The following is a 23,859-nucleotide window of genomic DNA, read 5'->3' as shown; positions in this document are numbered from 1 at the left end:
AACACATTAAAAGTTGCAAGTAAATTTTGTACTTAAGCAGCAAGAATCAAAAATGACTACATGAAAAGGGAAAACAGAATAACAGGCTCAATAATTATCTGGGGAAAAACAAGTGAAAAACATGGCAGCTGAAGAGAAGAGACTGAAAACAGTAGGCAGCCGACGCTTCGGGCAATTCCATCTGGGTGAGGCTGTTCGGATTCGACATGCCGCACACCTGTGTGGAGACTGCCTGCGAGATAAAGCCCCCAGCACAAAGGCCCCGGAGCCACCTGTGCTGCCAAACAGGTGTGCAGCCTTGCCGGTTAAACTATTAGACAAACACAAGCCTGTGGGAGCAAATTAGCAGGCTGCCCAAACACACAGGAACAAGAACAAAAGTCATGCTAAGCAGTCACATTGAAAAACAACAGATAAATGATCAATCTGTAATTTATCGTATTTATGCCCAGTGGTACCTTGAAGTTCCAAAGGAGCAAAGGTTTTACAGCATCATCTTTTGTGACATCAGGATGACATGTGATCCATCAGAGATTCCATATTTTGGGGTGTTTGAACTACTACAATCCAGAAACACAAGTACTAGATCTCATTTCAGCCAGTGAAAAAGTAGTAAGTTACTCCTTTTTGCATGATACATTGCCATTTCGCACTAGCCACTAGCTTGGTAGCTATGACGTTTCAAAAGTGTCATACAACAGTGTGGTTTAATGACAAGGTAGCACTGTATCTATACATACATGCAACATACTTTAAGATTAAAAATTATATACATTGCCTCGTCACTCGCCAACTTTACTTCACAGTCAGTTTTTGCTGCACTGTGGGTTCCACAATCTTTATACCCATGTAAGTAAGGTATGATAAACTCCAGTTTTCATTTTGTTTCGCATTTAATTGAGATAAAAATCATAGTATTCATACAAGTATCAGACAATACTGTAATCTTTAATTTAATTGAATTTAATTGAATCCACATAACAACTTTCAGAAATCTGTAGGATTTTTGTTCAAGGGTGGAAAGATTTTTCTTCTTTCGCTGTAAGAAAAGCATGACTGTGGTACACCGCCATCCAAGTCGCACTCATTTTCACTCTGTGATAACAAACCGTATAAGGTTACATTAACATAGCGGAACCAGAAGATTCACAAACAAAAGTGTGCTGTGATCCATGACAATCAAAACCATTCATATTAATTAGGAAGTGCAATGCCCTGAGCCCTGAATATTACAAACGCCATCATGCTGCATATCACGGGTGGTTGACTGGAACCTTCAGTATTTACTATCAGATCTTTGTATTTATTAGGGCCTTGCAGAAATAGATTTTTTTAAGCTGATACCAATTTTTGACAAAAAAAAAAACTTTTACCGATTAATTGGACGATTAATCTAAAGAATATATAATGCATAAAATAATTGTTTACATAGCTAGACTTTACTTGTGCCAAACTTGCGCTGGGTACAAAAATAGGGGCCAAACCTCCGCAAAGAATTTCAAGCACTACATGTGCAGTATACGACTGAGACGTATTTGTTTTCTTTATTCATTAATTAATTTAATATCCTACGATCGCTAGTTAGAACATACTCGATGGTGTTTGTAGACTACACTCTATGGTGTACTCATTTTGAAAATAACGCTTTGTGTGAGTGCCCGTTTCCTGATTTTCACTAAGTGCAGCTCACAGTACAGTACTTTTAAAGTAAAACACCACTGAACAAGCGAAGACTTTGTCGCAAGACATCCAGTGAATACTTCACTAGAGCACGGCATCTTTCACTAAATTGTCCGTGCCTGGTTTAACTTGTCTCCGTGCAAGATAGAGCTTTTCCAGCTAACTCAGCTTAGCATAGCTAGCTACCTGCGTCGCTAATCAACACATCGCTATGCAGTGATCAAGTGTGAGTGTAAAGCAGCAAAATTCTTTTGGGAAATGTGTATGAAATAGATTATTTTTACCCAAATATTCGATGGAGTAATTGATAGGACAACTGATTCTAAAAATATACATGAGTGACAGCCCTAAACACTACAAACAGTATACAGGTTAACCAGTAGGCCATATCGGTGCTATATGTATTTATTACGACTTTACATACAGTAGATTCAACTCCAGTAGTTGCATGAGGCATCAAATCTCCAGTGGGGTTATTCTAATCATGAATAATCTTTCCGATGACCTCAAGAACCCCGTGAACCTGCCTAGCCACAGGAGGTGATTCCTTCATAAAGCACGGTGCCCCTTACATGCTTCCGGTCATTTGAAAACGCCCACAGGAAAAGCCCGGCCTCACGTAGTACATTCAGTAGCAGCTGGCCTTTCCGAGTGGGAACGCTGACTTAAATTCCCCATGAGGCATGAGAAACCAGAGGGGTTTGACAACACTGCCCTCCTGACATTCATTAATTAGTTTTCACAATAAAATGTATTAAAAGCACATCATGTTGCGCATGAATTCATCGAGGGGGGGCCCTTGCATATGAGCCAATGAGACTGTTTTATTTAAATTAAGTCAGGCTTCACATGTAAGTGGGCGTAGGTTGTAATACCTACAACTCAAGTATATCCCATCTCAATTTCTTGGTTGAGAAGGCAGGAATGGTAGCCGGAACACTAATGACTGTTCACCGTTAGAACCTGCAAAGTAGTGCAAGTGAGTGTTATACATAATAACACGTTTTAATTACATATGCCGACACGCATAGTTAATAGATGGTATGGTTGTGTTATTAAAGCAAATGGTTTTCAATGAGAACATATCACTGTTGGTTCTTAGTTCCTATTAATTGAACACAGCCGTAACGTTAACTGGTACGAACATTAAGATAATGTAATTGTTCCTTTGGGAACACCATGCCACAATTGAGTTTTCTTGTGCTTTACCCACGCCATTGACCATTTATTTCACGTGTCCATCATTGATTCACACACTGTCTTCAGCAGCTGGCCAGTAAATAAGAGCATTTCCCTGAGGTTGTGGGAGCAGAATTAAAACTGAGGAGCCCATTCATTGTGGAAAAAATGAGGCATTTGGTAACGAAAGTGATTTTTTTAAACACAGTCATGAGTCTGTAACGACCCCTGCAGTTGAGCTTAAACAAATGGTGACATTGTTATATCTGTTTTAAAATATATTAATGAGGAACAGGGAGGGTACATTTTCAGATATGATGAATAATCTCATGATTCCTATAAACTTTAGACCTGCTGCACAGCAGTTAAAAGAGCATGTGGAATTTCACCATAACCATCTGATTGTATTCATGGTTTTAATGTAAGTGCAAACTGAAGACTCCACATCCGCACAGTGGTTAACAGATGTTTGGAAACAGTAGCAAAGTCATTATTTTGACCGGAGGTATAATATGATAAATCATGTTTTGATCCAAATAATTTGAGTTTGTGCGGCCCATCAATCTGACACCTCATAGGGATCACTATGCGTATAAAAGTTGGAAAGATTTAATCTCTAATAACAAATAAATTCAATGAATCACATTTTACCAATGTCTGTTAGTACAAATGGTTAGTATACCATTATGTCTTTATTCATCCATCCATTTTGAGCTCAACCTATCCCATCTGAATTTGAGCAAGAGGTGGGGTACACTCTGGACTGGTCACCAACCAATCAAAGCTGCTTGCATTCTTCTTCAGCAAATTCCAAACGGTTGTACTGCCTTTGGCCAAAGTTTGTGCAATGGCTTTGATTTATTTTCCATTTTCTCTCAGCTACAAAATGTTGTCTTTTCCCAGAATAAGTCAGTATTCTGGTTTTAAAGGTCATACCTTTAAGTACTATAAATGTACAGTAGTCTTCACGGGCAAATCCAAAATCTGACTGAAATCTGACCAAAACTGCCAGACAGAATAAAATAAATACTGGTAGTAAAAGGTTATATTCAGGAAGTTAAATACAATACCTTAATTACCTTTTTACCTTTTCAATATCTTCTCTTTTTAAAAAGCAACATGGCAAAACCAAAGAAAAGTAAGACATTTGAGGAAGTCTTGGCTGCCATCATGCAAAATGGTGGTTAGAATTTAAGAGACATATTTTACCCAGAAATGTGTCTTTTAAGTGGAAGCCAACCCCAAATTTTCTTTACTATAATATGTTCTATGCAGCCTCACTAGTCTAAACTTGATATTCTGATTAATATTGTGTTTGTGGAATATGGATTAAGCAGCAAAATCCACCTGTTTTTTATCCATCTCAGGGGGCAGCCATTTTGTCACTTGCTGTCGACTGAAAATGACATCACAAGTGCTAAGGGGTCAGGTCACAACAATGGCTCAGCCAAAGAAAACAGTTGAGCCGTGATTGGTTGTTATCTGAGCCCTAAAGCTGAGCCGTGATTGGTTGTTAACTGAGCCCTGACTAACTGTGATGTAGACTATATAGATATGCACTAATGGGGGCACATATAACCTATTATTGTAAACTAAAGGAAAATTTGGGGGTTGACGTCTTTAAGCATGTTTATTGAACAATGTTTCAGGTTTGCATAATGATTTTTTTTTGTTTTTTTTTTAATTTCAAGAAATTTTTGACAATATACATCTCTGTTATAAATTTATAATAAAAAGTTCAGGAAGCATCCGGGGTTGTCAGCATGTCTTAAAAAGGATAAATGAAAACTCAAACAATAGCTCCGTGTAGTTTTCTACAGCAAATGAAAATTTCAAAATGACAGAAATGTTAAATTTTCACATATCTTTGTTTTAATTTCCACAGTTTTTAAATTGATTTATCATCGGCCAGCAGAGTTTTAAAAAAGGCAGATGCCGATATTCGGCTTTTTGCCAATAATCGGCCCGGCCGATAATCGGTCTATCCCTACTCACTAATACCACAAAACTGCTAAATATGGGTAGGCCACATACATTCAATTCTACAAAAAAGCCTGGATGCAGAACAAATACTAAGACAAACCCAAAAATGTGAGGAACTAACCTGACGGGGTTACTGGTGAGAGAAACCCGAAGGGATTCCAGGCAATTGAGCAGCTTTTCTTCTGTGATACCAGAACGAAGCTCATGGACATATTCCTGGGACGAGAGCGTACATTCATGCTTGCTGTTCCTCAGTCCTCCCTGGAAGCAACACACATAAACACACATGATGATGCCATAAAATAAACCCAACACCTGAAGTCTTTTTTTTTCCCAAGTCATTTGAATTACCTGTGAATTTTTGGACATATGCTGCCCGGTTTTATAGGGTTATGCACACAACTGATAAACAGTCTCCAAAAACTCAGTAAATCTTGTTCACTTCCAACCTACTGATTGATTTAGTCTGTTCTAGCAGTATCAAATTTGAGAAAACAAAAAGATTGTGCATGCAAACGTATCTTATTCCACTACCATAACAAGCTATACACAGAAAAAAAAATAGATTTTTATTTATTTTTTTAATCCTAAATTACTACTTTCAAGTCACATTAAAAAGAAGTTGAGTCAAAGTACCACACGGAAACAAAAAAAAACATCATTAAATATGCTTGGAACATGATTTCTCAGCAAAATCATAGGCACTGTGTTGATCCCCAAACTGCTGGTTTTCCAACAAAGTGAACTGTGCTAATAGGCACTTTTGCAAGTAGTAGTCATTTATTTGGCTAAAGGATGCATGCTGCTAGCCTGCAAAGCATAATCAAGCTTTTTTTTTTTTTTTTTTTTCCTGAAAGCAAAAACCAGAAGTGGTCTTAGATTGTGAAAAACAATAGCTCTGATACTTGTGTGTGTCAATTCCAGTAGCTTTTCACACCCATGATCAGAATCCATAAAATGCAGCACTAAAAGACAGCTTCATCATCGTCCTATGACAGTAAACTAACTCAGTGTCAGTAAAAGCAAAAAATATGTGGTGCACTAGCAGAGAAATAGGAGGTCTTCTGGCCTGGTTGTCACCCAGGGAGAGGAAGAAAAAGTAGGTGCAGTCATTATGGGGTCCAAATCAATAAAAAGCAAACTAAACGTGCAGCACAGTGGCTCTCTGCAGGAAGGGTCAGAGCACACTGTTTTTATACCTTAGGACTCTCGCCTCATTTTATTATGTGCAACAAACTCCAACAGATTAAGTTGGGCTGGAAAGCGTGTAGTAGCAAAAGCTGAATCCCACCTTCATTCACATTGATAAGCGCTACATATTAAATAAAGCGCAGAAGTTGTATTATATGACACTGAAGAAAACCTTGGGCAACCTGAATAGAGATAGGCAAAATAATTGATTCCATTAGTCCTGCAAATACTGGTCAGGGGCATTTATTTTATTATTATATCAACTGCTGATGAGGTTCTCCTTGCACAAATGCCAATTTGGAAGCAAAAAAAAATCAGAAAGAATGATTATGGAGAAACATAAAAAAAATATCAAGAACTGAGGCAGACAAAAGCGGAACGAATCAGAACATGAACCTGGTCGCACACTACATTGCAGAGCAGTCAATGGAGCGCTAATTGACGTTAATGTCCATATATCATAAGATCATCATTAACACTGGCCAGACAAACTGTGGTAAAACTCTAGATGCCTATCTATCTACATGCGTTGAGAGATCATGCTGTTTTGGTTAGGAACAAGTTCAAATGGCGTCAGTCCTTTATTGCCTGAAGAAAATGTTTTTTAGGACAAGAAAAATACTGTCGAGGTGTTTATTTAGGTAGAGTTCTCTGTGTTTTGTTTTGTTGAATTGGAATAACTGAAATACGACAACTGATTGTGTCTCACTGATTGTTGATCAATCCTGTTTGCAAGCAACTGAGGCAAAACAATATCTCGTTAATGTTAAAAGATTACAGACGAAGTAGGCATACAATCTTGCTTTAACACAGGTTGGTATACATATTGCACTGTTAAACAATGAATGAATGAGAACGGTACTTCAGACATAAAGAGAGGTCCATGTCACATACAGTGCTGTACATACATACAGATACTGTACATCCATCCATCCATCCATTTTCTATACCGCTTATCCTCACAAGGGTCGCGGGGAGTGCTGGAGCCTATCCCAGCTGCCTTCATCCAGTAGGCGGGGGACACCCCGAATTGGTTGCCAGCCTATCGCAGGGCACACAGAGACAAACAAACATCCGCACTCACAATCACACCTAGGGGCAATTTAGAGTGTCCAATTAACCTACCAAGCATGTTTTTGGAATGTGGGAGGAAACCGGAGTACCCGGAGAAAACCCACGCCGGCACGGGGAGAACATGCAAACTCCACACAGGGAGGCCGGGGCCGGGATCGAACCCACGACCTCTGAACTGTGAGGCGGACGTGCTAACCAGTCGACCACCGTGCCGCCCAGATACTGTACAGATAGATTAAAATAACATTAAAGAACGGGGGAAAACTAAGATAAACAAAAAAACACAGCAAGGTGCTATAATTGTATTTAGTCAGCTAAGCAAAGCGTCAGTAGCCTTTGTGAAACATGACCTTCAAACAATTAATTATTCAACGGGAAAAGGGAAGTACACAAAGCTACTAGATACTTGGGCAAGTATGACATTTTTGGAAAATGTGTGATCTAATGAAAAATGATGAGGTTTAATTACATCCTTTGTTGCGCTAATTATTTCTAAAATGTTAAATGTTGCAGATTGGCACGACAAGGTATGGAAGATAATATGGATAATTTTAATGATGAAGACCAGGCGTGTCTGGCAAGTTCCACCAGGACTAATGTCACTAAAGCTATACTTCCAATCCAAACTACACATTTACAAGTAATCCCCAACACTTTTGAGTCTTGAGTGCACTCTTGGAAGTATTAGTTCCGTCACGGCGGGAAAAAAAACATGGACCCAGGTCGGGTGAGTACAGAAGTTGCTCTGGCACAGCAATGTTTTTCTTGGCCAGGAACCGTAGGATGCTCAGGGCATTGTGAGCAGGCACGTTGTCATGGTAAAGCAGTCACGAGTTGTTCTGCCACAACTCTTGTCCCTTCGCACGCACTGAATGAAACACTGTAGAATGTCTTTGTAGACGTGCCGGTTAGTTATCTGGCACATATTAAAGCAGAACACCAGTAGTTTATAGTTTGGCTTTAGCTTTGACGACACCAGTCCAGGGACGTTTCGGCCATATCTTGTATAATCATGTCACAGTTTTTAACTGACTGGTTAAACACATACAATGAATATTGTGTTGAAAACGACCGTTCTCAAAAAGGAATGGTATGTTGACAAAATTCATACCCTTATACTTGAGCACAGACTCCTTTGGGAGGCGGAGGAAAGGCGGAGTGGGTAGCACAAAGGCTGTTACTACTTTGAGATCTTGGGAAGTGCTACCTTTTAAACAAACAGTTCTCGATTATATTCATCTTCGAAAGACCACAAATGCCAAGTGAGTGTCCGGCATAAGAGAGCAAATCAAAACACTAACGATACATTCAACGGAAGCAAGAACATTTGAAAATGAGTCAAACCTTCAACTCCACAAAGACAAACACTTAGAGTGTAGTGATGGAATGGCAGAACATCAACAACTGAGGTGTAATGACAAATCCATATCTGACCTCCGTTTTAAAGATGCAATGTCCTTAATAACAAATTGTCTTCCACAAAGAAATTGTTTCTGTGCATTTGAACAGAGAAACCTTACAAGATAATTCCTTCAGCAGCATATATAGAGTACATTGGTGGATATCGCTAGTTTCACATCGACACATAGGAACATGAACAGTTCAGGTTTTACATCACTTTTTCACTGCCTATCTTCTCATCTATGAGGCCCGGGCTTCACCACAGGCTCTGTCTGACCTCTGCAAACAAAACACTGACCGTAAACCACCCTTTCACAACCCTGTCCCGCATAAGAAGAGTCCTGGGACCATATCAACATTACACTGCCACTCAGGCGGCAGAAATACAATCTGAGCAGAAGGATGCTGGCTACTGGGAAATAGAGTTGTGCCCCGAAGGTGCACAAAAAACGGTCAGCCAAAGCTTTAAACAAAAGACACCCCAGAGAGAAAGGTAAAGAGAGAAGAGTCAGAAGGAGATTCAAAGAAAAATGTATGCAAGGTGGGCAGATATACGGCTCATCATGAGAGTGTAAGTTCTACACTCGTGGTCACACGCACACACTGCCTTTTGACCACAGCGGAGAGCCTCATCTCCTGTCGCTTATTGAATCCCCGATTTGTCGATAACAGTATTTCCTGCCAAAGAAAATAGTGTGGGGAGCAATTACTTGAGGGACCCTGTCAATTTCATTTTGGTGGGTTAGGGCAAGATTGAGGCTCATTCTGTCCTCCTCCATCACAGTCTCCCTTCTGTATGGCGCAGGGCGTGACAGCGAACGGTGCGATCTCTGGAGGGCAGGGCAGGTAGACAATGCCAAGGCGACTGCAGCTCAACATGTCATCTTCACCTGTAATGAGCCCATAACAAGCTGGCAGCGCACTCAGTGCCCAGTGTTCGGCACACTCGGGCAGACTGATGGATGCATTATTCAGCTTTTCTGTCATCTTACCGGAAAAAACAGATGGCGACAATGTGTCTGGCCTGGAAGCTGTTGCAGTCGGCCTTCGCCTTTTCTATTCTTACCATTTCACCTCACTTTCAAAGATATGCATGTGTGCCTTTTCCTTACGACAACACTGATGATACGTTTATATAATTTAGCCATACAATGGAACTTTTACGATGTCAAACACACGGCGAGACCCTCAGATTTTAATCCATTGAGGAGACGAGGGAAATGGAACACAAGTAGCTGCAAACAATAGTATGTTTGTGATCGCGAGGTGGCTCATTTTTAGTAGAAATAAGGAGACCTTTTCTTTTTTTGCAAGGAATACACTAGGACAACTTTGTCTGTTTCACTGTATTTAGTCATCTAGAAATTATTGCTCCAATAGGGATATACTGTACTAAATGTTCCATTCATTTGTCTATTCATCGGTTCATTAATTTCCTGACATATTTGCTTTTTCTGATCATTATATTGCCTCGGTGCTCTAATTATGATAATTACATCTTGTACATAATTCTAATTCAAAACAGTGTCCCTGTGGTCTTAAAATAAAACATTGATACAATCTGAGCAATTAGTGCATACCAAGATATTAAACAATAAAAGGCTCGTGTTACAATTCCTTTTCACAAAGCGTGGGTAGATGAGAGGCTAAAGTCAGCACATGAAAAAATGACACTGGAAAAACCATGTTGCAATTTTTTGCTGAGCATCTTTTCCACCAGGCAGTATCTTGTCGGGGTGTAACGGTATACGTGGGTGTATTAATACGTTTCGGTATGGCATGTTCGGTTCGGTCCACTTGCGTACCGTTTCGGATCGTTTTTTATCATTAGCGCCAGTTTACGCACGGACGCTATTGACTGTTGCTCCCGGGAGAGGAAATTGGCAGCACAAAAGAGGAGCCAGTACGCCAGAAGCCGTGATAAATCATAAATGTGTGGATAAATGCCATTTTTATGGCATACGCAAACAAGACAGCTCGTTTCCCTGTTAAAATCGCAGATGGTCGAAAGGTACGTGGATAAGTCCCAAAGTTGTGTGCCGACATTGCTACGGCTATGTTGCAAGTAGCACGTCTAAAATAACGCACTTAAAATGGCTTCGTTCTCCACTGCTCCTCTCGCTAGCAGCACGATGCGTTCATGAACCTCGGAAACATCGCAAGTCAGCAAAACACAAATCTGACCACAACGCAGATAACCCAATTTGTTACAATATGCTGTTGAACATTCAAAGATTTCAATGCCTACAAAGTGTATATAATTTCATAAAGACTTTATAAAGAAGTTATTGTATTTTCCATTATAAAAAGTTTTAATATAGTTAGCAATAATTGTAACTGTTATTGTATGTATTTTGTTCATCACAAAAAGTGTATGCATGTACTGTGATGACAACTTGTCTTTAACTTGAATACTTAGATGTGTCATAGGCTGATGCTGCTGAGTGTTTAAAGATTTCAGTGTCTTAATAATTTACAAAATTAAGAGATCTGTATTGTTAGTGTATTTTTTATTCTGGTGTAATTTCTTCGAATATCACCCGAATGGTTCGCTTTTAATTGTTCTAAAAAATGCACCATTTTGCCTGTCATCTTTTCAAAATGATTTTTTTTTTTTTTAAATCTGTTTTTTTGTTCCGAAAATATACCGAACCAAAGTTTCCAAGAAACCAGACCAAAATGTGATTTAGCGTACCGTTACAACCCTAGTATCTTGTGGTTCATTTTGATACGCAATCTACTACATTCCCATTGTAAAAGCTTCCAAAATATCTAAGCCAAGGTTACCTGTCTTTTGAGGTTTTATAGTGACAGACTTCAAGATGCCATAGTTGTTGTGTCTCTGTTAGAGTTGCTAACTGTGCATGTTGACTTTCTTTTTTTCCCAATTTTATGGAAAACACAATCCTTTGATACTTGGCCTCTGTACTCCTTATCATCATATAGCATACTGGTGGGTTACCAGGTTCACGCACACTGCACAAAACACCGCAATTCTTTCAAAAATTATTTCAAAGACTAACTTGAAAAAACAGATTTTTAAGCATAAACAGGCAAGACTTTTCATGTTATTGAAGTCAAAGTCAAGTCATGTCATGAGGTTTGTTCAATCAAGTCCCAAATCAAAAAAACTGTCGACGAAGGTCTAACACTGTAAGAGTTCACTGTAGAGTGTTAAAGATGATCTTACATTATGTGGATTGGTGTTCCGGGAGACTCTAATGTGTGATCGCTCCACAGTGTTAGGTGCATCTATATTTACGTTTTAGAGAGTGATGCAACGTACTGCCATTTTTACTACATTTTTTGACAATGACATGGATATATTGTATTTTGTTTCATACTCTAGTTATACATGCCATTCATTGTTTTGTGATGATTGTTTCATATTTTGTTTAATGCATTCGTAGAATAAAAGAGTCGACCCCCTAATTGATTTGGTAACATGGCAGGATTCAAATATGAATATATGTTATTGTTATTTTACCTGTAATATTAAATCATATACAAATACACATATTAGCTGACACAGACAGAAAATGCAGGACATTACACCCTGGAAATGCACGTTGGACGGAACCCGAACGCTTGGTAGAAACGAGGCACTGGAAGTAATATTTGAGGTCTGGACATATTAAAGAAACGAGCGCTGTTTTCGCACATTAAGCACAATCTAGAGTTGGCTGAGTGTCTGTGGCAGTGGTGGTAAAGGTCAACGGGAACACGGATCAGTTAAGATGGTGGCTGGCTGGACAATGACTTTCCCTGAGCTTCCCTACTTTAAAGGACAGAGACCTGCCACCAGAAGATAAGGCATTTCATCTCGCCACCAGAGCACATGGCTCCCAGCTCAGTGGGGGGATTTCCCAGCAGACCATGCGACCAAGCCGTTCTTTCTCCAATCATTGCATTTTTTTCCAACACTGTCATATCTGCCTGACAGTTTCTCATTCTGTCCACTGTGAGGTGTTTTTGAACCCTGGGTGACAGCAGTCCATCTAAACCGTGCCAGCAGCTCTTTCTTCTCTATTTATATCCTGTCGCCATTTTGCTGTCACAAAAGAACGAAAAATTTACAGATCAGATTGTTGCGTTACGGCCGGGCGGCTGGCCGATAACGCCAATGCAATTAGGCCACCGACGTTTTCTCAATAATCAGGCTGGTAGCGTTACTTGACACCGCCACTGAGCTGAGAAGGAGAAAAAAACAAAAAGAAAACAATGAGATACAGGCCAAGAAGCAATGCCGGTTTGACTTCATAAGTCATTGTTTGTGAATATAATGTGTGTATTGTGTCATCCCAGAAGTGTAGACGAACACAAATCTAAAGATATCACAGATGTCCATCCTATTTATTTGAAGAAGAATGTGCTGAGACTAGCTCATAAACGGCGATTCCCTGACGGGCGGCTGCATATATCTCCTATATTTATTTGTCATATGCCAATTCCACAATCTCCAACTAGATTCTAAACCTTTGACACTGAATTTATACGTTTTGTTAACATGAGGCGAGAAGTGTTTGCTCTGTAATGTTTGTCTCAAATTTACTTGTCGAGTAAAAAAGACTACTTTCAAGCAATTCCATTTGACTACATCCTTTCAGCCTCCATAATCACATCATGACAGCCAATTTATCCTTGTAAAAGGCTGCATTATAAATAGAAAACTTTGTGGAATATTGTGGTTTTGAACCATTTCCATGTCACGGTGTCGATTTGACAACAAAGCAATCGCTAGCTTTATTACGTGGTGACTCATTAGCTTACACGACATACATGATGGGAAATACATGATATAATATTTAGGGAGAATGCAGTGAGAAGGCTCTCTTGAAATCACTTCATTTCTTGGTCTTGATAAGCCATCCATCAATTTTCTATATTGCTAGTTCTCATTTGGTCACTGGCAGGGCTGGAGGCTATCTGGTTTGAAGCGGCCATGATAGAATCATTTTGGCCATTTTCGGGGATTCTTCAAAATCGGAGTTGTCCTTGATTGCTACCAAATTTGAACAACATTAAAAAGACTGATGGGCAATGCTGAATTGCAAAGAACTTGTGTTTGATGACTCGCTATAAACCACAAAATTATAAATAATTCATCTCTGCAAGGTCAGATCTTGAATGGATGCAATAACTCTGTCCGGAGCAGTAACTTAAGAAACTGGGGGGAATTGAGGGCCTGTTCATCACTGGTTATTCTTTTACTTGAGCCTTTCATCTTGCAAAGTCGAGGTCAATTAGGTCAGGTTAACCTGCTTGTGTTACATCGCACGTTGACCCTCCTTTCCACTGCGTTTAGCTCTCAAAGGGACATGCCCTCTACTTTCACTTTCACAATTTCACTTTGGTCTGACCCGCACAAGACAGTTCAAGCTTGCGGCAAAAACACACGCACACACACACAAAGAACAACAAACATGTTCGGTCCAACTGGCTGCGACCCAGATGTGGTAAAGGAGAGGGCATACCAATAGACCTTGTCAGCAAGCTTCTCTGGCTTTAATCCCACTTGAGGTTGACCTTCAGAGGGGCACCAGAACCACAGTTTGAAACAGCATGTCAAATACTGTATGTTCAACAGTAGATGAATTTAATGCCATGTGTTTAGTTGTGTAGAACATAACGTATTATAACAGATAGTTTTTGCTTAACCCTACAGACAAAATGAAATATAGTGGAACCTCAAAAGTCGAATGCGGTCATATACAACATGCGCTGCCTTTAGAGCAGTGGCTCTCAAACTTTTCCACAAATGACCACCAAAAAAATAAATAAATAAATACATACATACGTACACCCATACATGTCCAATAAAGCTAAATATGATTTCACTTGAACAAAGTGCAAGACTGTCCCAACCATCTGTGAATGTTGAGAACCAGACCACACCATGGAGGACTGTCTCACCTGCCCTCTTCTACCCAACCCCTGAAGCCAGATAGACCTTGCAGAATTCAACTCACATGCAAAGATCTGTGTAAAGAAATGGGAGACTGCTACTTAACACGACTTTGAAGACACGAAAAGAAAGAGACTTATAGAGCATTTTTCTACCTCCGCTTTGACACTGTTTCCTCATTAACTTACTGATGACACAGCATAAGGAGCAACTGAGGACTCAGTACCTTGCTCTAGGACACATCAACAAGGTCACAAATGCTGAGGATCGAACCCACAACCTTTGGGTTGGTAGATGAATACTCTACCATCTGAGCCATGCCAATCACGCACAAACAAAACAGTTTTCAAAGAATAAATGCAAATGTTTTAATTATTCGGAAAAAAAATGGTATACATTCAGTATATCTATCTATCTATCTATCTATCTATCTATCTATCTATCTATCTATCTATCTATCTATCTATCTATCTATCTATATATATATATATATATATATATATATATATATATATATATATATATATATAAAATCGCCCCAGAAAAATCCAAAATGTTAAAAAATGTTGGGGGAAAAAAATCTGCGAATATGCAAATCCATGGATGCTGAACTGCGAATATGCAGGGGCGACTGTATTTTAAAGTTGTAATATCTCCAATCCATCTATCTATCTATCTATCTATTTATCTATCTATTTGCGGATTTGGAATATGCAGATATGACAAACAGAGGACCTCAATAATATCAAAAATTTGGGTGAGTTGATTTTTGTGAAAAAATGAACACAATAAGTTCTGGCATTTAAAACTGGTTCCTTGCTCAGCAGTTTTGTGCGGTCCTTGAGTGGTATTTTCTATGCAAGACAGCCCTTCCTACTGGAAAAAAAATTACACAAAGTGGTTATTTTGTTATTTGCTTCAAACACTTTGCATTGAAAAGAAAAACGAAATGTATTAAGATCACATATCAAGTTAGGAAGTGTGTGGGCCCATGTCCCCCCAGTAGAACTGATGAAAAATTGTGGCCCCCTCCAGCATTAAAGTTGCCCATGTCTGCACAAGAGACAGCTTGTGTACCCCAAGTGGTACGACACTTGAGACTCACTGCTCTTAAGTCACCCAAATCCTAAACTTTATGGATCAAGTCTTGATAAAAATCAGAATAAACCTCACAAGATGACCCCGCAAAGCATCAAATGATTAACCAATCCTGTATTTTGCTTTTTCTTTGGCTTTTTTTAGACTTATTCCAAAAGGAGAGGAAGCCTCTCAACAGGGGCTGTTAGGGGAAGAAGAACATGGGAAGAGAAGAAGTTACTTGAAGTAAGCGAACTTCCATTCATAGCAGTAAGACTCAACACGTGACGTTACATGTTGTCAAAGTTCAAGTACAGTGTCCTGTTGTTTTAAATTGGTCTGTTTTGTTTTTACATTTTAATAGTAAATGTGGTTTATCTATTTTACATTTGAAAATTAAGAATTTAAAAAGGGTACTTGTGACTTTGTGCAGTCGATTAAGGTTACAATATAAAATGGCAACAGTTTAACCTTGAAATTCATTATTTCTATTGGCATTAACATAGACCTTAAAACTTTCACTGTAGAGTTTAAATAACAAAATCTACTTTTAAGTGCACCATAATCACCTATTTCCCACTATATTATCTTCAGCACATTGCAGAAAGTTAGTAACAAACCAATTTCAAGTGAGCTTTTTTTGCACAAATCCATTTACATCCTAATCTCTACATATGAATTGATTTTATATGCAAAAGTGTGTCACAAGGATGTGACACGGTGCGAAAGCACATAAAAAATGATTGCATTTTGTATAAATTGCGCGATGTGACGGCTGCTTCTGTTGACTGAAGGGAATTAATGAGCACCGTGACAACTGTTGCATTGTGGGAAGAGCCGGTGTCAGGTTTTGACAGAAATAATCTAAGATTGGATTTATCTCGTTCTCTCGCATTGTTTTCCATTGTGATTGAGTCGCGAAATCCAATGTTTTGTGCGCGCTTGTAATATTTGTTGGTGGAAATCTCATAAGTTACTGCCAAGTAAACGGATTGCCAAAAAAAGGTCTGATGAATTTGGTACATTACAAACAATGATCACCAATGCCTAATCCTATGAAATTAATGTCTGACATCAGACAATGTCATAGCTATGGAATGGCACATTGTCAGCTTTTTGTGGCTGTACCTATGGGGAATGGATGTGTGGGGAATGCTTCCAAGCACTTCTGCAGTACTTACTGTCTGTGCTGAATTTTAATGCCACCCCTATAAAAGATAGAAGCAGCTCACTGTCAGGCACGGGAGAGCGGTTGGGGTGGGGGGGAGTAGCGTAAATAAAATTGAGTGAACACTTCCTGCGGAGAGATGTGTTTATTTGTAGCGGTGTGACAAAATGAAATACTTGGACCAACTGACTCTAGAGATGAGCGAAGGGAAATATTTTAATATGAACACAACAATATGACACAGTGGAGCCTCCGAAGTCAAACACAATTTGGTACATGAAGCTTGTTTTTCACTTTAGAATTAATTCAAGACACTGTTATTGACTCACCAAAAAAAGAAAAAACAGCAACAACACATGTGTGGATTTGCTGACTTTTTTTTCCCTGAAATGTTTGTTGGTGGAATGACAGGTTTTTTCTTTTTGTCTTTTTGGTAAAATTTTGGAGACCTCTGTTCCCAATAATTTGGATTGAACTTCAACTTTAGTGACCTACAGGGATTTCACCCTTGTAGGTCATACCATAAGTGGAATGGAAATTGAGAATTAGACAATAACACATTTATGAGGAGATATGGATTTGTCTTTTGCCGACTCAAACTAAAGTCAAGTCTTAGCATTCAGTGAACAGAATGAGAAACTGTCAGGCTAACTCAAATTGCATTTGATAAAGCACTATATCTAGTAATGAATGAATCAATCATTATGTTGTATTGAAAGTTGCACTAAAAGATCAAATCAACACAATGTTCCATTGTTTACTGAATTTGAAGTGGGTGTAAATCCACCTCAGCTCTCCTCTAGACAGCCTTCCAGTGTCATGGCACCAGGGGTAAGAATAAGTGAGCTGTTAAGCAGGTTAAGTCACACAGGATCTCATTTAGGTTTATACTTTGGTCTCAGCTGCATTGATTGAAATGTGAAGGCTTAATGAACTCTCGCCTCCAGCTCTGGGAATCTGGATATGAAAGCCAAGAGCTACACATCTACACAAAAAGTTTGGTGGAGGACGACGAAGCGGAATTGCTAACAAGGAAAACAACGCTCAAACAATGACTTAATGAGTGCATACACTGACTGGCTTCAAATATGACAGCTATTACTAGCGCTTTTGTTCTTTGTCGACCCTCTTCATTCAGCATCAAAATCATATATTGCAACCTCGACATGCAGGCCAAAGGTCCAGGGCCTAATCTGCAGCAATCCATTTTAATACAGAAAGTTGGTTTCCTTAAATTAACACTTTAGATACATTATGAAAAAAGTTAAGCCGTAGAACCTAAGGAATCGAGGTAGGTTTGAGAATTCTGAGACATCAGCGGGTCAAAGTTACCATGATGTTTTAAACGCCGACACTTGCCCTGAGAAATCAACTTAACAAGCTCAAAGTAATTGGTGAGAAGAGCAGTGTGGGTAGAATAGCTCACGTAGATGGCGATCATTACTGCCGTGTGTATCAAGTGACATTTGTTGCAAATTGTACATGGCAGAAAAGGGTTGCACATTCATTTGAAACTGAGGTCCAGCTAAATCTGAGGGCTCATTCCTCTTTAAAATTCCTCAGATGTCATCTTCTACTTCTGGAATTGTTTTAACAGTTGCAAACCGTTTAAAACGTGCTTTTCCAACATCTACTGGACTTCAGCCCATGTATACCGTGTGAGCAGTCAAGTTGTGCCCTTACTCTGTCACTTCATCCATTTGTTTTCACTTTCTTCAACTCAGTGTTCAGATTTAGAGGGAGTATCTGTCATAAATCAAAATCCTGGCACTGATACAGAACAAAAATAGTGAAGTTTTGTCATGCAGTGTATTTGACTTCCCAAACCTCAGGATTTCCTTGGAATTGACAGGAGCTAGCTTTGACATGGAATACATATACCTGGAGATCATTTGTAACGGACTGCAAATGATTCAACCTTCCCTTTGTTGTGTTAGCGCAAACGGCTAACGGCAACCAAATATTAGACCTGACTGATACGCCAAAGTCAAGTCCATCCGGTGACAAGTGACAACCTGAAGGATTGAAGTAATTTGCTGTCCTTGCAAACACATACAGTTGGCAGTAGAAAATCTGTTTGACACTATTCCCAGCACGAATATGCAGCTCCACATCTGGAGCAGACATGACAACGTAAATTCACAGCAAGAGGAGGGCTTGCATTGAAAGAAATAACGACACCAAAGGTACCAGCGAACAGTCGTTTTGTGCTCATCCTCTGTAATTGGAGAAGCGCCTGCCAAAATTGTGTAATAAATTACAGAGAGGAGGAATAAAATGCAGGGTGACTGAGGACAAAAAGTGGGCTCAGGTAAACAGGCAGGGACATTAATGATGTTCAACCGCTGCCCAGGTTCTCCGGGTAGATTCGGGTGATGGGGACAAGCGTGATTTACGACAGGGGCGGTCCTGGGAGAATGGTGGCGGGTCTCGCCAGGTGCAGAATGGCTTTGTGCGGGGGTTTGTGACGGAAGGTCTAACCCTCAGCTTGGATTAGGAAATGAGAGGAGGTAAACAAGGTTGATATATGAATTCATGCACACGCAAAAAACGATATATATTTACATGTGAAAGCCCACAAACAAAGTTCAGAATTTCATTGTCAGATGTGGTCATTTATTTCAAGGCGGTCAGTTTGCATCTGCTCCTCATGTATGTATGTACAATATAACATCGCACCTCTCTTCTTGGCTGTCGGCACTTTTGATAAGACCTTTCTTAATCTCGCCATGAATGTAATGGAACTCCAGTTTCAGCACCAATCAGATTGAGCCGAATCATGCTCCCATAGTTGAAGTCTGCATGGATGTAGCTCAATTTTGCATAGCTGACAATGCACCTCTATTACACAGCAGCAGCAGCAGCTGAGACTGAATCAACAGTGAAAAACGTGTCAAGCACTGGATTTCATGTGACCTGGCCTACTGAATAAACAAATCTAAAAAATGAAAGCAGACTTTGCCCTAAGAAATTTCTACAAACACTGCAAACACGCTGTGCTGCAAGTTATACTTATCAAAGGGCAGTGTGACAGTCGCCGCTGGATCTTGTTTTTATATATAGGTACTCCTCGCATCCAGAGTCGGCGGACCATTGGAGCAGCCATTAATGGCTGCGAGGGGCACTCAAGCCGGCAAGAGAGCTTAATGCTAGACCCTGGCTTAAATCAAATTTAATTTGAAAATGTTTACTTTGAAGCGAATATGATGTTAATTGGAGCTGGGGGAAAGAAATCAGCTAACTCAGCTAAGTTGACTACAAAAATTGGTCGGCACAAACATTTCTGCCTCAAAACTATAATTAGTCATTTTAAAACCATATTTGCGATGCCCAGAAACATGTTTAGGCACTTCCATGTTGACTGCACCAACATTTTGTTAGAGACGGACTCAGTTCCTCAGTCAGTGATGATTGTGTGCATGACCATTTTATTTCACAAAGTGCAGCTCACCTTTGGTGCTTTTTAAGTCAACTAGCACTGAAAAAGCTTAACGTGGAAGTCACCCCAAACATACTTTTTTCAAGAATATGTTCTATGCAAGCCCACTAATTGAAACAAGGCATTCTGATAAATATTGCGTTTGTGGAATAAGAGTTAGTCCACCCATTTTCAGCCATCTCTGGGGGCGGCCATTGTGTCACTTCTGTCGACTGAAAATGACATCACAACTGCTCAGGGCTCAGGTAACGACCAATCACGGCTGACCTGTTTTCTAAAGATGAGCTTAACCAATTGAATAATTGATAGGATAATCAATTCTAAAGAGATTTGTCAGTGGCAGTCCTAGTTTTAATACACATGAATTTTAGAAAACGTAAGGGTTATTAGGAGATGTACGCTTATCACTGTCAGACATTAACAAAAACATTCGTCAACTGGGGGAGATGACGGCCCTGATGGCAAGGGAAAACATTATGAAATGGACAACAGCCTTAGAAAATCATTTTAAAAAATCATGAACTAAATTGTAAATTATACTATGAAAAATGTCTAATCAATTGACAATGCATATGCGTATGTCCCACGTGAAACAAACCCATATTTGTCTGCCAGTTTTCCTCTGAGACAAAAAAACAATTGCAACACCATCAGCTGTATCTTTTTGAGCAGTCCTGTCTTCCTTGTCTGTCCCTCCCAACACACAATATCTGACAGGTATGACCTTTTGGCAGTGCTGGTAGCAGCCACTTACGCCGAGAGACGCTAGGCCTGGATTAGTCACCATCTCCGAGGATCGTGGCACCTTGTGCGGGTGCACACAGAGAGGATTTCTCCAGCGTGGCCCAAAGGCCCGCTATGAAAAATAGAACACCTAATGCCTTAAGATAGAGCCATTTATCAAAAACGAGAGAAAAGGCCTTGATACTTTGTGTGCTGACTTCCCTCCCAGATTCTCCATTCAGGACACAGATACAGAAACAACTCACTTATTGAAGAGTAATAAAAGAGAGATGGGGACTTTTATTATTACCGCTGTAAAAATGTAATATTCCTACACCTTCTCCCCTAGAAGAGTGTCTTGCCATTTTACAACAGTTCCTATGCTTCAGGAGATCGTTCATTTCCAGAACAGGAAGATCACAGGCTCAACTGTTGAATACATACAGAGCTTATTCACCGTTGCGGTGCTTACATTGGCCGCCACGTGAATGACAATTACAGGGAGACCACTGAGAATAGCAGAATGGGGACAGAAAAATACCCTGGGAAACAGTCGCCATGCCAACCAGGCGCAAAGCAGCCGGACCAGTTAACCTATCCAGTGAACTGCTACACCCTGGGGTACTGCTTGGTAATGACATCTTTTCCTCCACATCTTCAGCTCCATCCCACTATTCCTTTCTGTGTTGATCTTGTCGGGTCACTGAGGGATGCTTGGGTTGGGAGATGCCGCTTAGTGTGTACTCACGCCAAAACATTGCAGGGCAAACTCAGCTAGTGCTGTCTTTTTCATTTATTCAGATTGCACCTGAACAAGCAAGAGGCAAGCATGATACTGGGAGGAGTCCGCCTACTAGAAATATCACTTTCTGAAAGGTCACACATCGCGGGGCATCTACGGGGATTGGAAAACACGGTAATGTGGTAAACCTGAGGAACGAGAGATGTTGACGTCAAGATACCCCGTCCAAACCTAGCATGATATCACTGAATCTATCAAACAGAATGCTTCACAAAGATAATGCGCCTTATAATGCAGTGAGCTTTATGTACGAAAATGTATGGAATTAGACAACTTCACTAATATTGCGCCTAATATATGCTACGAAAATGATGGTACTCACATGAATGACAACACTATGGTGAACTGTTATTTTTTTCTGAATACAAAAGATGGAAAACTGATATCCATGGCACACTGAACACATCAGTTGCAACTAAAAATATGAACAGACCTCTACAATGGAGGTGAACAAGGCATGTAAAGAGCAGAAACTCAGGGCTGCAAGAAAACGGAGCACTTCAGCGAAGTGGAGTACATGTCTTCGTTCCAGATCAATTTTTAGCTCATAAGGTCCAGTCTCAAAACTTTCCAGGCAAAATGAAAAGACAAGCCTTTGATGCATGTGTTTTCGCCAATTACGTAGGTACAATATAGCTAGTGTGCTGGGTACATTTACCAAAAAAATTTGCACAGATAAAAAAATATGATAAATCTTTACACCAATTCCCATGCAAAACAGGTTGTTGACTTCTAATGTAACCAATAAATACCGTGTACATCATCTGCCTCATAGTCATAAAAATCCATGGTCAAATCTTAGTTTGGGCCTTTCTGTGTGGAGTTTGATTATTCTCAGAGCACTTGTGTGGGGTTTTCTCTAGGGACTCAAACTACCTCACATAAGCCAAAAACATGCAATGTCAGGTTATTTGAAGACTAAATTGCCAATAGAGGTGACTGTGTGTGGGTGTCAATGGTTTGTTTGTCTATATGTGCCCTTCCCCTCCAATACTACAATTTTGCAGTAATGACAAATATTGCCAGTGGTTTAAGTCACCTGGTCCAGCTGACCATGAAGTGGTCGAACCGATTCGGTACCCTATGATACAAAATGGGAATAATTGGAACTTTCATTTTATTAGTTAAAATGATTTTTCACATAAAAACCATTCACAACTGTTGCAACACTATGCAACAAACAGGCTGTAGGTGAATGTTGAGGATACTGTACCACCTTCCTTTATTCCTACATGCATCCAGTGATCCCCCTGTCTCAAAACCACATCTCCTACTCTTTTTTTTAAATGGGCGTTGAACTGTGAGAACCTCTGTTGTGGAACAAAGTTTGAAAGCAAAAAGGAACGTGTGGAAAATGAGGTCATAATTGAACGATAATGTCAGAGGGGTACAAACGTCCTTTCTCATCTTATCTACATAAACAAACCAAGAAGAGAAAGCAAACACTCAGTTTAAGTAATTAGAGCCAACACACTGCAATGCTGTTTCATGTGCCCAAATGCATCTGTTTGCTTAAATGACTGAGCATTGCATCAGGCATGCAGATTGTGTTTGTGCTTTTGTGTGTGCCCATGTGAGTTCTGTGGCTATGCCAACGGGCTCTTAGACGCTGGGAGGGCAAAACGCTCTTTGAGAATGGGATTTAGTAACACACAGGCAGCTCTGCCGTAGGTGCTTCAAAGCAGCAGAGTCTGTCGCTGTGATTGTGCGCACATGTGCATGTGTGATGTAATGACTTTTCCTGGATAAGCTCGATGCTACACTGAAGAGTTCATTGGACCAGCTTTCACACATCAGTACCACACCACGGCTGCACATGCATCATGCAAGAAAGCCAAATAACCGGGAAGAAAATGAGGTAGCTGATCATGACGTAGTGATATAGTAAGTGTTTTGAGGCCATGCCATAGTTTGTGTTTGATGAAGACATTATCGATCACATTTTTGATAACAGGGTGGTAGAAATGAGTGTTGGGTTTTAAACTTCACGCAGCAATTCCTGCATTGTGGAATTTCAGATCTTTGGTAGAGTTCTGATACTACCTCGGAAGGTAGACAATTGCTTTTTGTCCCCCCCGTCCCCAAGCCATTCAACCAGAACAACAACAAGGAAAATAGGCGTGAACATTCTGGCTTTTACAGGCAGTGCGAGAAGGGGTAGTGTCTGTCTGCTTTTGAATTTGTGTTCACAATGCACTTCTGGCAACTAGACAAGCATCAAGATGAGTTGAAGATTT

General features: G+C 39.9%; 1 protein-coding gene across 6 annotated transcripts in view; it reads right to left on the bottom strand.

The window, feature by feature from the left end:
• Nucleotides 1-23,859, bottom strand: part of diaph2 (diaphanous-related formin 2) — a 426,654-nt gene that overhangs the window by 298,165 nt on the left and 104,630 nt on the right. For all 6 annotated transcript variants that reach the window (XM_086021885.1, XM_086021876.1, XM_086021922.1 and 3 more), the window contains one exon: nt 4,964-5,103. In XM_086021885.1, the coding sequence (XP_085878011.1) occupies nt 4,964-5,103 (140 nt within the window). The remainder of the gene's footprint in view (nt 1-4,963; nt 5,104-23,859) is intronic.

This window comes from Filicampus tigris, chromosome 2 (genome assembly GCF_054856515.1).
Source record: "Filicampus tigris isolate MCC_2025a chromosome 2, RoL_Ftig_1.0, whole genome shotgun sequence".
NCBI lineage: Eukaryota > Metazoa > Chordata > Actinopteri > Syngnathiformes > Syngnathidae > Filicampus > Filicampus tigris.
This window is presented reverse-complemented; position numbering and strand designations above follow the sequence as displayed.